This window comes from Bubalus kerabau, chromosome 1 (assembly GCF_029407905.1).
Source record: "Bubalus kerabau isolate K-KA32 ecotype Philippines breed swamp buffalo chromosome 1, PCC_UOA_SB_1v2, whole genome shotgun sequence".
NCBI classification, from domain to species: domain Eukaryota; kingdom Metazoa; phylum Chordata; class Mammalia; order Artiodactyla; family Bovidae; genus Bubalus; species Bubalus kerabau.
In genome coordinates this window covers 13,235,037-13,252,255 of record NC_073624.1, presented here as the reverse complement: position 1 = coordinate 13,252,255, position 17,219 = coordinate 13,235,037, and the positions used below count along the sequence as shown (strand labels likewise).

Below are 17,219 nucleotides of genomic sequence, written 5' to 3'. Positions count from 1 at the left end.
ACCTGAAACCTACCCCCAAGCTGGGCTGGCCTCCCCATCGGCTGTTCAGGGGGAGCAGCAGCAGAGGCGGTGGGGGAAGGGGGACAGACACATCGCTCCCCGTGGCCGAGGTGCCTGCACAGGACACACAGGCCGGGGACCCGCGCCCGTCCCCAGGCCTCCCACTGTGGCTGGAGCCGGGGGCAGGGCCTCCAGGGCAGCTCGGGGACATGCCATCTTGAGCGTTGGCAGCTGGCGACCATCCTGGCCGAGTCCACGGAGCCCTGGCTTCACAGCCGCGCCCGGGGCAGCGTCCGGCCCCTTCTCCCTCAGCCCTCCCGGGGCTCGCGCAGCCAGACGGGGCCTCTGGAGATGCACAGAGCTGGGGTTTATTGGGCTTGGGCAATTGCGGGTTCAGGCAGAGTTTGCTCCTGGGTAGAAGAGTCACCACCTCAACTCTCGGTGCTTCGGGGGCTGCCCCTGTGGGGCCCCTCCCCTCGTCCCTGCACACGTGACGTCACCCCCTCCCTGTCCCTGGTCTCTACTCCTTCACCAGCCGGTAGATGTGGTGCTGAGCCCCGTGCTCGCTTGCTGACACCTCGAAGACGTACGCGACGCACAGCAGGGTCTCCTGGGTGTCTCTGTTGGTGACCACCTGCAGGGGGGGGAAAGGGAGGGCCTCAGGGGACAGCGTGCCATCCGCTCCACCCACTGCCCACTCCTGCCCCTACCACACACCTTCCCCCCACACCTTCCCCCAACATCTGCCTTCACACCTGCACACACACACACATCACACACCTGTCCCTACACACACACACCTGCCTTCCCACATCGGCACACACACACACACACACACACATCTGTTTCCCACACCTGTCTTCACACCTGCCTTCACACCTGTCCCCCCCACACACACCTGCCTTTCCACCTGCTCCCACACACACACCTGTCCCCCCACACCTGCACACACCACCCACCTTCCCCCTACACCTGCCTTCACACCTGTGCATACCACCCACCTTCCCCCCACTCCTGCCTTCACACCTGCACACACCATACAGTCCCCCCACACCTGTATTCACACCTGCACACACATCTGTCCCCAACATACACCTGCCTTTCCACATGCTCCCACACACACACCTGTCTCCCCAACACCTGCACACACCACCCACCTTCCCCTCACACCTGCCCCCATACCTGCACATACCACACACATCCCCCCCACACCTGTATTCACACCTGCACACACATCTGTCCCCATAAACACACCTGCCTTCACACCTGTTCCCCAACACACACCTGCCTTCCCACATCTGTACACACACACCTTCTCCCCACACCTGCACACACACATCTGCCCCCACCTGCACACACACCCACACACACACACCTGCAGGATGGTGAAGTTCTCCAGCACACTGTTCATCATGTACTTCTCAGGCAGGTGCTTCAGCTTGTGGATGAAGTTGATCATGTACTCACAGAGTGGGGAGCGGTGGATGCGGTAGGAGTAGTGGCCATTCTCGTAGCGTGCATACTCGGTCTGCAGGGCCGGGGACAGCACGGCTTAGAGGGCCGCTGCCCACCTCCAACCTGACAGCTCCCTGAGGAAGGTCCACGACCCACTAGGGCTTAAGTAGGGAAGGTGGGGCTGAGCCCCGGGGTCCCTGGAGACAGACCTCCGCCTCCCCCGGGGACCCAGACACCCACCGGGTATCCAAGGGAGGAGCTTAAAGATGGGAGGCAGGGACAGAGTGACAGCTCGGTTCTGGCCGCACACAGGGGCAGGGTCACAGGGACTTTGTGGCCACGTGTGTGCATCTACACATCTGTGCACACACAGGCACACAGTTGAGCGTGTGGGCTACATCAGAGTCAGCTTCAGGGTGTTAATGCTCCGTCCACTCGTAGGCAAGATGCTACCGTCAGGGGGGCTAGCAAAGGGATTACAGTTGCATGTGGATCACAATTATCTCAAACTAAAACTTCACTGGAAATAACTCAAAGAGCTTTTCAGAGACTGCGACTTGCCCAGGCACCACCCACAGGTGGGAGAGGTCTGGGTTAAACACTGTGGGGAACTCAGTGCCAGGGTGTTGGCCCCCCAAGACCTGATGTACAGCCGGTGAGAACCACCAGGATGGGGGGGCCTGGCCTCCCACCGCTCCCCCGGCTTGTGCTGGGCGTGAGGTAGGTTGTCAGTGATAAGGACGAGGTGAGGGTGAGACTGCCTTAACTCAGACAAATCTGGGGGAAGAGGTGAGAAGCCCAAGCTGGGGTGGGGGATGTGTGTGCGTGTGCGTGAGGGGCCGGAGCCCAGGTGGGCAGTGTGCCTACCTCCACTTTCTCCACCACCTGCTTGCCGAAGGAGCACACCTTGGTGGAGCAGGTGATGATCATGTTCTCGGGGCTCTCGTACTGGCTGGACACCCCGTAGAAGGAGCTGCCCTCGTCCTCCATGTTGGTGTTGAGGTCTGCCTGGAGGGAGACAAGGGCGAGGGCCGGGTGGTGACTCAGAAGGTCTTGTTGGAGGTTACGGCCCAGGTCCCAGGGCCAGCACCCCATTGAGGGGGCAGTGCTCAGAAAGAACATGGATGTAGGGCCTCAGAAAGCTTCCCCGTCCATTCACACGCAGGCCTGGGGTAAAGTCAGGCTGTGTGACAGAAACAGTGGAAAGAGCCTGGCCCCTGCTGCCCACCAGGTACCAACCGCCCAGCAGATGGGACCTCACATTGGCCTTCAGCGCAAGGAGACCCTGCCGGTGCCTTTCAGCAATGGCTCTGGGGGGCCAGCCCCTTGCCATCTCTGTGGCCCCGTGAGCCCAGCCACCCTAGACTTTTGCATCTCAGTTCTGCCTCCAGATCAGTCTCCCCAACACCAGTCCCCTTCCGCTCGGCCCCTCCTCTAACTGCTCTGAAACGTCTTAGCACCCTCGTGCAGAACCCCTTTAAAACGGGAACACCACTAGGTTGGCAGGGCCTGGCCTTGCCCCTTCCAGACGGTGAAGACCCTGGAGGCAGGAACCAAGCTCTCCCAGGGCTCGGCCAGGCGCAGGGTGTGTGCCTTCAACAGAGTGTGGCATGTGACTGTCTGAGCCTGCCCCCTTACAGTGGCTCTGGGCGAGGAGCGGTCCTGTAGTCACAAGGAGGGCACCTAAGCTTCCTGCACCTGCCAATCCTCAGAACCGCAGCCCCACCCCAGCCCATAGACACTTCCGGGTCTGCTGGCATCGCCTCCCACTCGCCCGGCCTTCCAGTCACCCATGCATCCTGCCCGGCCCAGAACAGTCAGGGTGGAAGGGGAGAGGCTGCGACATAGTCTCTGCCCTCAAGGAGTGTGTGTGTGTGACTTGGGGGGTAGGGGGAGCAGCAAGAACAGGTGAGCTGGCAGCTGAGAGAGAGAGAAGGAGATGAAGCAGAGATGCAATTCCACCGGGACTTCCCTGGCGGTCCAGGGGTTAGGACTCTGTGCTTCCACTGCACAGGTCCTGGGTTCGATCCCTGGTTGGGGAACTAAAATGCAAAAAACTAGCATGCAAAAAGAAAAGTCCCACAAGCGAAGGTCCAGAGTCCGCCCCAGAATCTACCCCTGGGGACCTCAGCCAGCGATAGCCACACAGTATATCCCGTGACATCCTAACTACGATCCCACTCCCTCAACAGCCCCACCGCAGGATTTTCTGCCCACCATGTACCCCCACTCTGAGCACTGCGCCCACACAAGCTTGGCGTCTCCACCTTCCCAGCCTGAGAGTAGAGCTGCCCCCATTACCCTAAGAGGCGCCCCACCCCCCACCCCTCGCGCCCCTCACTCCCCTCCCCCACCCTATTCATAGCTGCAGCACGGTGGGCAGCTCACAGGCTGTGCCCGGAACAGGTGTGGGGGATCGGGTGACTGACAGATGAGCCGAGACAGCCGGGCAAGGGGGCCAGGGGCTCAGATTCATTGTCACGCGCTGGTATGTGCCCAGGAGACAGGGCCCTGCGACAGAGGAGGGGCAGGGGCCCTGTCCTCCCTGCCAGCTCAGCCCAGCCTTTTCAATCTGGAGTTAACAGCCATCAGTGTCCAGGAGGCCCCTCTCCCTCCACCGACGGACAGAGGAGGACTCTGCTGATCTCACAGGTCCTGGGGAAGGAGGGCGGGGCGCTGGCCTCTCAGCCCCTGCATCTCACATGCACCGGGCCCAGCCTGACCCCCCCAACCCATCCTGCACCAATGCCCCTGCCAGCTGGAACCGACGAGCCCCGGCAGACGCAAGCCAACCATTCACTCCCTACTCCCACCAGTGAGGGCAGTAACTCGGCAGAAGGGGCCGGAAGGCCGAGCTGGGGACATCAGAGTCCTCCCTCCTCCCACTCCAATCACCCTCTAACCCACCCTGTAGCCTGCATGCCCAGGGCCTGGGGCTGCATGAGAAAACCACCAGGCAGGAAAAAGGAGGCTGCGGGTGGGGAAGGGGCTCACCATGTCCTTGCCCAGCTGTGTCCCTGCCTAAATGTGTGGCCAATGTGGCACCAGCTCCATGCCAGGGCGCAGGAGGAGAGGGTTTTGGATGACTGGGGTCTGGGGCTGCCCGGGAGGACCCCAAGACCCATGGTTAGCAAACAGGAGAACTGCCTTCCCTACATCACAGGTCTGACCTTCCCTGGAGCCTCTGCCTTCCCCACACAGGAGGAGAGGATCCAAATGAGGGCTGAGGTGTCCCGGCCACCAACATGAACCCCCACCCCACCTCCCCAGACTGCTGCCCCATCCCCAGCTCCGATTTCACCCACCCTCACCCTGCCCAAGCCTCTGGCCATCAGGGCTCAGGTTGGGGACAGGAAGCAGGCACACAGCCCCCTTCACTGTCAGCTGACGGCACACGCCAGGGTCCTCAGACACACAGCCTCTCACATGCCCCCAAGAACCAAGCGCTGATTCTGCAGGTGGAGAAACAGGGTCCAGCGGAGCCAAGACTCCCGGGAACGCAACTCTCCAGCCAGGCTCTCCGCTGCCCGCCTGGCTCTCCTTATGTGCTGGAGGACTCACTGGTAGCCCGCCCCCAGTCCTGTGTGGTGACCGCACCCGGGCGCTGAGAACGCAAGCTCCTGTCGGGTCCATACAGTACAGGCTCTGTGTGCAGCCTGCAGATGGGGCACTGAGGCCAGCATGGAACTTGCCTGTTCATGCTTCCTGGCACCTCCGCCCCAACCCCCTCTTCTCTCATCACCCCGCCCCCAGCCCCCCAGAGTCAGAAGGAAGGAGAGGACCAGGGCCACAGACCAGACTGGGGAGGATGCTCTGGCTCCACCCCTAGTCCTGCCAGCTCTGATCTCCAGGCAGGATGCCCCCGACCATCTCCTGGAAGCGAAGTCTGGGCTCTAGAAAATGACTCTGAATGCACATCTAAGTCTGCTCTCTTCCTGCCCCCACTTAGGGGCTGGGGTCCCTTTTTAGGCAATTCACAGCCTCCTCCACCAGGACAGGGGAAGCACCAGGGCCCTGCGGGAGGCACAAGGCGCCTGGCAAAGCAGGAAATGTAGGGTGATGGCTACAAGCACACTCCCAGAGCTGGGTCTGCACTCTGGGCTGCCACTACGAACTGGGTGGCCCTGGCAGGTCATTTCACCTCTCTGTGCCCCAGTTTCCCCTCTAGGGACCAAGGCTGTCAACTGTACCTCCCTTCGGCAGGGTGGCGAGGGTGCATGCTCAGTCGCTCAGTCGTGTCCGACTCTTTGCGACCGCATGGACTGTAGCCGCCCAGGCTCCTCCGTCCATGGGATTCTCCAGGCAAGAGTACTGGAGTGGGGTGCCATTGCCTCCTCCAGGGGATCTTACCGACCCAGGGACTGAACCCGTATCTCTTACGTCTCCTGCCTTGGCAGGCGGGTTCTTTACCATTAGTGCCACCTGGGAAGCCTGGTGAAGAAGAAACATGCTAATTAAAGTAACACGATCAGGGTGACCTTCTCCTGACGGCCCTGATCTTCCCCAGCACACCCATCACAAGAGGGACTGCAGGAGCCAGGCTCGCCGGGGCTGGGGGTCTCCCAGCCAGGCCCTTGTTGACTCCATGCCTCAGTTTCCCCATCTGTGAAATGGGGGTCTAGGGTGGTTCTCATCTGAGGGTGGCTAGAAGAACACAGGCTATTATCTCCAACTGGAAGAAGGCAGGTGCTGGTGAGAAGGGCCCCCACGCTGCTATCTCCCCTGACCAGGGCAGGGTTCCCATCAGTGCCTCCTGCCGGCCAGGCCTCCCTGGTCAGGCTTTTCCCTCGAGGCAGTTGAGCCAAGGGCCAAGTGATGGTCATCGTCGAGCTGGGGCAGGAAGGAAGAGGCCACCAGAGACTTACCCAGAACTTCACGAGGAAAAAGGCATTGGAGGGTCCACGTTCAAAGAGCTCCTTGAGGCCGCCCTTCTTCTCGGGGAACTTGTCGTAGATCTGGTGGATGTCCACGGCTTCGAGGTAGGGGTCGCTGTAGCTGGGGCTCGACTGGCCAATGTGCACGAACAGGTGTTTGTTGTACTGTGGGCACAGGAGAGCTGGTCTGAGGGGCCAAGGGGTGGATGGACCAGCCCTGGGGCTCCGAGCACGGCCAGGGTCCCAGAGCAGGGATGCCACGGCAGGGCCTCAGGTTCCCCACTGGTAACACGGAGCAGGAAGAAGGGCTGAGTGCAAAGCAGAGTAAACAGGCATCCCACACGTGGGGCAGGGCGGCCCCCACAGGTGCTTGGCATGTGTTGGTCGCTGTTTGCACTATTCTCAGTCATGACTCGGTCACTGAACATCCTTAGGCGAGTCATTTCTATCTTCGGACCCCCCCTCAATCTCATCTGTGATGGAAGACCACTGAACCAGAAAAAGGGTGTTTCCCCTGCTTGGAGTGATGGTGGGGGTGCTGGGAATCCCTTGCTGCAATCCAAGAAAGTCCACTTCTTTCACAATACATGCTGGGCTTCCAAGGAAGGGTTTGTCTGACTAACAAGTTCCTCATCTGAAAAATAAGCTTCTAAATGTCAAACTGGGAGTGCGGGCGGGGGCGGAGGCGGGGGGGTGCAGGGAGGGGCGGGGTTGGGGGTATAGGAGGGAGGCTCAGGAGGGGAGGGGATGTATGTGTACATATGGGCTGATCCACATTGTGGTATGGCAGAAACCAACACAACATGGTAAAGCAATTATCCTCCAATTTAAAATAAATTAAAAAAATAAAGACCTTGAGAAATCTTAGCGTTTAAGAAAAAAAAGTGTTAAACTGAAATGATCAGTGAAGTTTCCCAGGCTCACCCGGCCAGGTGCTACTCTGAACTCTGCAGGTGACGCTGGTCACCCAGGATGGAGACACAGAAGGGGACAAGGTGGGGGTGGGCTGCTGTTCCTGCTGGTGTCCCCGAGGATGTGGAGCAGACGGGCGGCTCCTTGGAGCCACAGGGGACAGTGCAGTGCAGCCTGGGGTGGGGCTGGGACCAGTGTCTTCAGAGGGAGAGGTGACTAGACGGGAGGAAGGAGGACGTGAAGGGACTGGGGACTAGGATGGGGCACAGAGACCAGGGGAGGACTTAGGGGAGGGAGAGACGCAAGGTCCAGTAAGAAAGAAGCCAGGGGGAGGACGGGTGAACCAGGAGAGGATGGGAAGGAGCAGGGAACCTAAATTCAGTCCCAAGGTGGAATGGGGCAGAAGGCAGGGAGAGAAAGCCCGAGCAGGTAAAATTGGAGCTGGAGGAGGCTGGGGAGCAGCACCCTCCAGGAATGAGGATGGGGCGGGAGAAAATCCAGCTGGCGAAGGCTAGGACCTACCGTATCGGGGTCCTGCTGCCGCTCCAAGAAGGCAGAGAACTCCAACATCCAGAGCTTGGAGCTGGCCACGCTGCGGCCCTGCCATGGAGGCGCGGGGGGCGCAGACGGCGACGGGGCAGGTCCTGCCGGAGACTCGAACCCTGCATGCGGTGGACAGCACATGGGAGCTGGCCCACACAGCCTCCCCACACCAGCCTCCCCCAGACCCCCAGACCCATTGGAACCTGCTGTGTGCCTCCCAGCAGGCATGGGGGTGGGGGCAAAGCACTGGCCAGTGGTCCAGGGGCAGCCCTGGCAGGGAGCTCAGCCCTGAAGCCCTGACAGTTCAGTCCCCTCTGGGCCCAGGATGGCTCTCAAGGGAGATGATGCTGGCCGGGGACAGGTTGGGAGGTGGCAGGGGGTGGGCAAGGGGACGGGGGTGGCTGGGTGCCGGGGGCGAGTGGAATGCCTGCTGGACCCAGGACTTCCAGGGCAGGCACTGCTTGGTTCTTGCTGTGAAGGGGCTTCAGGTCCAGCCAGGGACATAAGTGGACAAATGACTACAATGACACGAGTCTCGGCCCAGCCCCTGTGACCAGCATCTGGCCCAGACGTGAATGCAGGTTTGTGATTAAGTGAAGCAATGAACGTGATGAACACAGACTGAGCACTGCAGCGGGGCTCCTGGTCCACCTTGGAGGTGGTCAGAAAGGCTTTCCGCAGGTGATGCTTAAAGAGCTTATGCAGCGGGGATGGAAGGGAGGCTCAAGTAGCAGGGGATATATGTATACTTCTGGTCGATTCACATTGTTGTACAGCAGAAACTAACACCAATTAAAAATAAACTTAATAATAAAAACAATACAAAGAAGTGATGCGGCAAGAGTAGGAGGCAGCAGCAGAGACAGGGGAATGGGCTCCAGGCAGAGGGCATGAGGCGGCCGGATGATCAGTGGGCTGGGAGGCTCCGTCCAGCAGTTTTGTGCGGGGGCCAGAAACAAGGCTTGAGAGTTGGGGCCTGGCTGCTGGGTGAGGAGTACAGGTTTCAGCCTGAGCTCAGAAGGGTGACAGAGGATTCTAAGCAGGGCCAAGGAGAGACTGGCTGAGCATTTCTGCACATCTTGTTCCTCGTGGAGGAAGGACTGGGCAGGGGCAGGGCTGGCCAGAGATGCGGGCCTCATGGGCTCTTCTCAAGGGGGGGTAAAGAAGAGGGCAGTGAAGAGGAGGGGACACAGGAGGGACAGGGAGGGAGCAAGACTGCAGGACTTGGTGACAGACAGGACGGGGGGGCAGCCGAGGCAGGTAGGTCAGGAGCCCGGGGAGGAGACAGAGAAGGGATGGCAGAGAAGCAGGCAGAGGACCACACTGGACACACCAGCTCACACACTGGATGCGCGAGCTGAATCCCTTGTTCATTTGTCCAAGGGCAGCTTCCTGAGTCCTGCCCGGTGGGACACACTGGACGTGGCCCAGCACACGGAGGACAGACAGCAGCCCGGGATGGTGCCCGGTGCACGGAGAGTGACAGTCACTGCAGAGCCTCTAATGGATTCTAAGCTGGAAGCAGCGCGATGAGAAAGATGCTTTAAAAAGATGATGGGTGAGTTACAGGGTGGAAGAGCAAGGATATGGCTGCAGATGGGGAAGCTGGTCAAGAGGCCACGGCAGTGACCCAGGCAGGAACAAGGAGGGCTTGAGAGAAGCTAATGGGCGGAAAGGGGAGAGCACAGATTAGGGGGGTGGGGGTGGCCCCAAGCGGCCATTAAGAACCTAGGAAGGCGGCAGGGCTCCTCTCAGAGCAGGAAAGCTAGGCTACAATGTAGGCAGGAGCCAACCCCAAACCAGGAAAGGTGGCTAAGGGCGAGGATCCTGTCTTGCCCCGCAGAGGGGCAGGTGGAGGGACCCTCCTGAGAAAGAGGCAGGGACAGAGCTGATCACGTGAGCAGCCAGGGTGCCGCCCAGTCTGCCCCCTCTCAGGAGCCTTCCCTCTGCTGACCAGGGGCTCCAGGCTGGAACGCCAGGCTCTGCGGGAAGCCTGTCTTGAAGGAGAAGGTTACAGTGTCCCAGAGGGAGGCCAGCCCAAGCGCCAGGCTGGACGGGATGCACATGCAGGTGGGGCAGCTGCCCGGGGCACCCACCGTGCCCCTTGAACCGTCTGCACGCTGCCAACCCTGAGTCTCTCTGGGGAGGGTGGGCAGCCCCGGGCATACAGGGGTCTTGGCTCTGGAGAGGACTGGGGTGCACAGTCTGAGCACACACCAGGACAGCGTCGAAGGGGGCATGAGTGCCCAGCTGTCGGGGCCTGGGACCGGGACAGGAGCCACAGGGCATGACACAGGAGGGAGTCAGACCCTGCCCACCCACCTGGCAGAGGCAGTGACGGCTGGACAGTGTAGGTTTGCTGGGAGAAAGGTTTCACACTGCAGGAGACGAGAGAAGACGCGTGAGCCCGGGGCAGCCATGGGGCCTCGGTTAGGCCCCAGCGCTGTCTGTGAGGCAGCCTGGGGGGTCGGGACTCTGGCCTCCTGCTCCCCCAGGATTCTGGCCAGCCCATGGAAGCAGCATGTCTGTGGGGCAAACCCATCACTCCCTCCCTCCTACCCAGGCCAGCCTCCTCCCCTCGGGTCCTGAGCTCAGGCCCTGCCGCACCCAGGACAGACCAGGGCTTTGGCAAAACCTTGGTGCGCCATCCTTAAGCACAGAGCCACCTGGAAACGCTGACTCCACCCTGTGGCCCACCCACCCTGTGGCTGGGGTCAACAGAATGGTTCACCGGCTCAAGTGCATCCCAGGGAGCAATCAGAGGCCATACTCACTCGTGGGACGTTCCGGCTTGGCCCGGCAGAGCTCCTTGCCAAAACTGAGGAGGTAAAAGCACAGGGTCAGCAGAGCCCCGCGGGCACGGCCGGCGCTGTGGAGTCAGTCGTGGCAGGAGCCCTAGAGCTGGAAGGGAGGCTGGAGCCTGGGCCCGGGGGCTGGGGAGGGTGTTAACACCCCTGCCTCCATCCAGGCAGCATGGCCTCCCAGAGAATGCATCCAGGAAGCCCAGCCCCGGGAACACCCTGCAATGAGGGGCTCCCAGGAGAAGCCCCCAGACTCACAGACACGGCTCCTCCCGTCCCCTCCCTCGGAGACAAATCCTCTGTGATGGTGCCAAGCATGGCCCCCAACAGTCCTGGAGTCAGGCATCCTGCTTAGATCTGAGCACCCCAAAGTCACGTGGGCACACCTCAAGTCCTGTCATCCTGTCTACTCAATGCCCTGCTGGACTAGAGGCCTCTGGACACACTGAAAAACGGCTAGGTGAGAGGCTCGCCAGACTGCCCCTTGTTCTCAGGCCTAGGGTGGTGCATTAGTCCCGACAGCCAGGAAAAACCCTGTATGGACGGACACAGCCCTGGGAAGGAGGGGCCTTTCTGGACAGTTCTTAGAGCGGCCGAGAGACCCGTTCTCAGGCCAAGAAGTTCACATTCAAGAGGAGTTTGCTCTTGGATGTCAGCCTCCACCTGGGAGGGACACCTGAGGGGGAGGGGGGATGAGGCCAAGTGGGGGCGGGGGTTACTGGGCACTGGCCAGTGCTTCCGCAAAGCCTGGGGCCTAGGCTGCCTCTTCTGCACGTGTGCATGTTAAGCTGCTTCAGTCACATCCCACTGTTTACTGTGAACTGTAGCCCACCAGGCTCCTCTGTCCATGGGATTCTCCAGGCAAGAGTACTGGAGTGGGCTGCCATGCCCTCCTCCAGGGGATCTTCCCCGCCCAGGGATCGGACCCAGGTATCTCATGTCTCCTGCTCTGGCAGGCGGGTTCTTTACCACTAGCGCCACCGGGAAACCGGGCCAACTCTGCAGAGCCCCCAGGCCGGCCATCTGATGGCGTGGCTTCGGCCTGTGTCCCTGCCAAGGCCCCCAGAGGGCGGTTCCAACACCTGCACGGCCCTCGGTCCTTGGTCCCTCCTTCCCTGAGAAGACTCAGGTGAGGACTCTGGTGTGGCCAGCGCCGTGTCTCCTCAGAAGGGGGAGGAGGGAGAAGGACAGGGTGGTCCAGCCTCCGGCTGCAGGCAGCTCCACTTACCCCTGAGACCGCTGGGTAGCCTGGGCCCCGGGTGAGGGTCATTTTACTGTGGAAGGCTGCGGCGGAGATGATCTGGGCGGACGACATGGCAGCCATGCTCTGCAGGGCCTTGTCCTTAGCTGCCTGATCCTGGGGAGACATTGGGGGGAGGCCTCAGCGCGAGCACCGTGGCAGGCCAGCAGAGGCCCCGGGACCAGGCTCCCACTCCTGCAGGGCTGTGAACCTTCCCTGTGACTCTGAGGAAGTCATTGGGTGGCTCTGATCCCTTTCCTCATCTGTCAAAGGGGATACTTGTCCTGCCTGTCACACTAGTGTTTAAAGAGACTTTGACCCACTCCCGGGCATATAGCTGGAGAAAAACATGATCCAAAAGGATACATGCACCCCAGTGTTCACTGCAGCACTGTTTACAATCACCAGGACGTGAAAGCAACCTAAATGTCCATCACCAGAGGAATGGATAAAGAAGAGGTACATATATGCAATGGAATATTACTCAGCCATTAAAAAGAATGAAATCATGCCATTTGCAGCAACAATGGATGGACCTAGAGAGTGTCATACTGAGTGAAGTAAGTCAGACAGAGAAGGAGAAATATTGTATGACATCCCTTATGTGTGGAATCTAAAAAGAAATGATACAAATTAACCTACTTACAAAACAGAAAGAGACTCGCAGAAAACAAACTTACAGTTGTCAGGGGGAAGAGATAGTTAGGGAGTTTGGGATGGACAGGTACACACTGCTGTATTCAAAATGCGTAACCAACAAGGACCTACTGCCTAACACAGGGAACTCTGCTCAGTGTTCTGTGCCAGCCTGGATGGGAGGGGGGTTTGGAAGAGAATGGATACATACATATGCAAGGCTGAGTCCCTTCCCTGTCCACCAAAAACTACTGCTGCTGCTGCTGCTAAGTCGCTTCAGTCGTGTCCGACTCTGTGCGACCCCAGAGACGGCAGCCCACCAGGCTCCCCCGTCCCTCGGATTCTCCAGGCAAGAACACTGGAGTGGGTTGCCATTTCCTTCTCCAATGCATGAAAGTGAAAAGTGAAAGCGAAGTCGCTCAGTTGTGTCCGACTCCTAGCGACCCCATGGACTGCAGCCTACCAGGCTCCTCCATCCATGGGATTTTCCAGACAAGAGTACTGGAGTGGGGTGCCATCACCTTCTCCGACCTAAAACTACTAGAACATTGTTAATCAGTTATACCCCAATGCAAAATAAAAAGTTTAAAGTTCGAAGAAAAATAAAGAGACTTTGAAGGTCACCTGCCAGACCACAGCTCTCCTGTTACCAACCTAAGGGACACCTGTGAACAGAGACCACCCAGGCCTCGCTCATCTCCACACCAAGGGTGTCTGGGGCCCCACCTGGCTCATGGGAGAGGAAGCAGGAATACGCTCAGCAGAGGTCATCTCCTGTCACATGGACAGTGACAAGGGCCAGTCTCCTGTGGTCCCTGTCTCAGACCTGGCCTATGGATGTCAACTGTACCATGAGCACCCACGGCTCCTGAGCCTTTTATGTGTCAGAATGTGACTGTCTGTCCTCTGTGGTCCAAAGACCCTCCCAAAAAAATGGGCTCACCCGGCACAGGCTCTGAATGAATCAGCAGCTATCATCTGCTTATAATAAATCCTTGTTAATACTTGTCTAAGCCAATGGTCCCATCCTGAGCTCCCCAACCCTGAAGGGCCTCTCAAGCAATAAGACAGCATCCTGTATTCCAAAAAGTCCATATGGATTGGAAATAAGACCATACATACAGATGGGCTGGTGCAGGGAGCATTACTGGGGCTAAAACATTGGGTTATGTCAACTCGGGAGCTGTGATTAGAAATCCTGTATCTTTATGATGGATTATTTTAAATGGGAAAAATACGTGGGCCCTTTATTTAATCACCAACTTGGTGACCCAAATCTGTCCTGAATGATAAGCAAGCAGATTGCTGAGGGAGGGCCTCACAGCTCACAGCTGGGTTTGCTGTGACTTCACTCGCCCGGTGGGTGGCATCACAGCAAAGGTCCGAGTGGTGAGCCCGGCATCCTGTGGGACACGGTGTGGGGCCAGGCCCTTCTACCCCACCTCTTAGGGACCCTTACAGTCACAGGGTACCAGACAACCCCCGGAAAGTAAAGAACGCTGTCTCACTTTGGCTCTGAACATCACAGGATCCCTGTGAGGCTGGCAGGACTTGTCACACCGCCATTCTAAGATAAACTGAGGCTCAGAGAATTTAGGGGACCTGGGTGTTGACAGGGGTCACAGGATGGTCTGCCCTGCGAAGCGGGTCCAGGACAGGCCATTCATGACCTCTGACCTCTGCAGGCCCAGGGGCTGAGCAGACCGAGGAGGGGGCAGGTCAGGACCTGAGGGCAACCCCATCTTCAGCACGGAGGGTGCAAGAGGCCACGCTGAGTGGTGGGCACCCCAGCCCATTGTCCTTTTGGGGCCAATCTTGAATCCTGCTCTGAGGTGATCCCTGTTAACCAAAGTATCAGGCTGCCTCTCTTCAAGGACTCTGGGGGTCTCAGGAGCATCGCCCAGGCTTGCTCCCTCCAGGACATGGGTGGGGCAGCACCCCAGGAACAGGGTCTGTTAACAGACCCCTGTTAACAACGGCAGTGGGAGGCTGGATGGCTCCAACCAGAGGTCAGAGACCTGTGCTCCTTTCTCATAGCTGGCCTAATGAACAGCTGGGGACCAGCAAGTGGAACAGCAATCGGGGGGAGTGGGGGGGTGACATCAATGACCTGGTACTGAATTTTGAGGTTGGAGGGGACCTCAGACAGCACCTTGATTAACCCTGTCATTTATAGGCAGGGAAGCTGGCTGGAGCTTGAGGTGGTTGACCCAGCCAAGTGCCCACGGGCAAAGCCAGGCCAGTGACCCAAAGATTTCCACCTGACCTTGCTACCCAGGGGTAGCTTAACTGCACTGGGCCCCAGACCCCTTGGAGAATATGGTAAAATCCTCAGACCAAATTCTCCCCTAAGTGCATATGCAGGAAAATGTGTATATTACTTAAAGGACCCATGGCTCCCCTTGAAGCCTGTCTGGCAGCCCACTGAGGCTGTTCCTGGCCCCTCATCAGAGTCTATTGACAGGGACAGGTTCAGTCCCTCCAGCACACATGGGCCATACAGCCGGGCCCCTCGGGAATCAACAGCTCCCCTCTACAGCTCTTAACAGAAGCCTGGACACCCCACTCTCCATCAGGTCCCCCGCTGGGCCCCAGGGAGTCACAGGGCGGCCAGAGAGTGGAGTGGGGAGCAAGTGGGCGCCAGGACTGAGGATGTCCGGGTACATGTGCCAGCCTGAGAGGGAGGAACCAGCAGCTGTGGCCAACCAGCTGTCCTGGGGGCAAAGGGGCGAGGGCTGGGCCGCAGCTGTGGGGGGCGGGGACAGCTGGGCTGATGCAGGAGGAATGGAGCTGGGTGGGCAGCGGGGGCAGCCTCCTGTGGCCTCCCACCCACGCCTTCCAGGCTCCAGTGTCAGGGTCATGGGCCGCAGTCCCAGAGGGGTCCTCTGTGGTCCTCTAGCCCAGGGGCTTTGAAACTGGGTTCTCGTATGCTTTCAGGTTCGAGAGTCGTGGGGCTAGAGAGGGACATAGAGGAGGGGTCCCTAGCCCGCTCCTCGCCAACTTAACTTTGACCACAGCAGCTCCTCTGACATCATATCAGTGATAATTCAGTTAGGAAGAAAAACAGAAAGGCTTCCACCGCTTTAAAAAATGTCTGTGGGGAGTTCCCTGGTGGTCCAGTGGTTGGGACTCTGCGCTTTCACTGTCGAGGACCCAGGTTCAGTTGCTGGTCGGGGAGCTAAGACCCTACAAGCCGCACAGTACAGTCAAGAAAATTAAAATTAAAAAAAAATTGTTTAATGTCCATGGATTCACTGGTCTGGTCTAAGGCCCAAATGCTGGCTCCTCCATGGGAGGAGTAGTCACCCAAGGGGCCCTGGCTCTGGGGTCCAGAAGGCCTGAGTCCCATGCGGAGGGGGTTCCCACCAGGGCTGGCCCCCTCAAACAGTCACCTGTCCAGGCCTGAAAGGTGGGGCTGATCCAGGGAGGGACAGGAACCTCCAGTCCCAGAGAGTGGGGTGGGAAGAATTCCACCAGCCCCTCCTCCAGCATGGAACCCCACTCCCCAGCAGTGCCTCCCAGGTCCCGCCACCCTCAGACAGTAAGGGGCTGAGGGGTCCTCAAGGAAAGGGGCCTGGAGGTCAATCCTGTCGCCCTAGCCATGGGATTCGGGGCGTGCACTGTCCCTCTGAGCTGGGGTTTGGTGGTTGGGGTTTGGTGGGGGGGATGGTGGTTGGAGTGCACAGCAGGAGACTGGACTGTGCCTCCCAGGATGCTGAACCTGGCTGTTCACACACACACACGCACATGGCTGCCAGTCAGTGGTCACTGTCCTCTGCTGGATGGGGCTTACAGGGTTACAGGCTGAACCCCACTTTCCTCAGCACCCTGAAGCCCGCTGGCTCTGCAGGCAGTCCCGAAACCCACAGAAAGACTTTTCCTCCTGGGAAATGAGCCCAAAGTCCCAGAGGCCAGCCCTCCCGAGCCCTGGGCCTGTGCTCCCACTGCCACCCCTGTCTTACCTTTAGCTTGGCCTGGATCTCACGGGCTTTTCGCCGAGCCAGCACCTGGATGTGGCTGGACACCTGAGGCAGGAAAAGGGACTCCTGTTCCTGCCTTCTCCCCGAAGGCCGTTCCCCACGGGTTCCCCCCAGCACCCCATCCGCCACAGCCCCCCATCCACATCACAGACTGAATGAATGAATGAATGAACGATCCATCACTGATGGGCCCTCGGTTCCGCCCTCCCAGCTAAACAGAAGTGCGGTCCTCCTGCTGGCCAGGAGAAGCAGGGGAGGGGTCTCTCTCCTCCCAGCGACGGTGGTGGGGACCCCAGGGAAACCGACCGTCTGGGGTACACCCAGTGGAGGACCCCTCCTGAGTTGGCCCCCAGAGCCCACATCCGGCCCTGCAGAGGGCCAAGCCCACTCCGGGAGCCACCGTTGGTTCCAGGGCACCCGCGCCAGGGCCTACCTGCTTCCTGGTGCGGGTCTTCCCTGTCCGGAGCTTGATGTAGCGGGCGATCAGCTCATTCCGACCTGCAGAGACACAGCAGCCTCTCAGTGGGAGGGCCCGAGGGACCCAGCCCTCACCTCTGCCCACCTGCCCGGCACTTGGGGTGATGATTCTGCAGGCCCCTTCCCCCCCGCCACCCTCCTTGGATCCCAGGGGTCTCCAGGTAGCAGGAAGGAGCCAAGGCCTCGCTGGGGGATGGTAACCTGAGGACATGGTGACAGGGCCATGGGTCTTCGGCTGGTGGGCACACAGCTTGGAACCCCCGCCCCGCGCTGGAGCCTTCCCTCACTGCAGCCTGGCAGC

At 59.5% G+C, this 17,219-nt stretch overlaps 1 protein-coding gene across 5 annotated transcripts in view; it reads right to left on the bottom strand.

Moving 5' to 3' along the window:
* Positions 1 to 346: 346 nt before the first annotated feature.
* The window catches only part of TEAD4 (TEA domain transcription factor 4), a 63,615-nt gene continuing 46,742 nt past the window's right edge, over positions 347 to 17,219 (bottom strand). For 4 of the 5 annotated variants that reach the window (XM_055568649.1, XM_055568647.1, XM_055568674.1 and 1 more), the window contains 10 exons: positions 16,875 to 16,939; positions 16,424 to 16,486; positions 11,814 to 11,942; positions 10,559 to 10,602; positions 10,107 to 10,162; positions 7,764 to 7,903; positions 6,321 to 6,494; positions 2,323 to 2,463; positions 1,376 to 1,528; positions 347 to 634 (listed from right to left, as the gene is read on the bottom strand). In XM_055568649.1, the coding sequence (XP_055424624.1) occupies positions 521 to 634; positions 1,376 to 1,528; positions 2,323 to 2,463; positions 6,321 to 6,494; positions 7,764 to 7,903; positions 10,107 to 10,162; positions 10,559 to 10,602; positions 11,814 to 11,942; positions 16,424 to 16,486; positions 16,875 to 16,939 (1,079 nt within the window). In that variant the 3' untranslated portion in view covers positions 347 to 520. The remainder of the gene's footprint in view (positions 635 to 1,375; positions 1,529 to 2,322; positions 2,464 to 6,320; positions 6,495 to 7,763; positions 7,904 to 10,106; positions 10,163 to 10,558; positions 10,603 to 11,813; positions 11,943 to 16,423; positions 16,487 to 16,874; positions 16,940 to 17,219) is intronic. The other variant, XM_055568655.1, reaches the window with a different exon arrangement.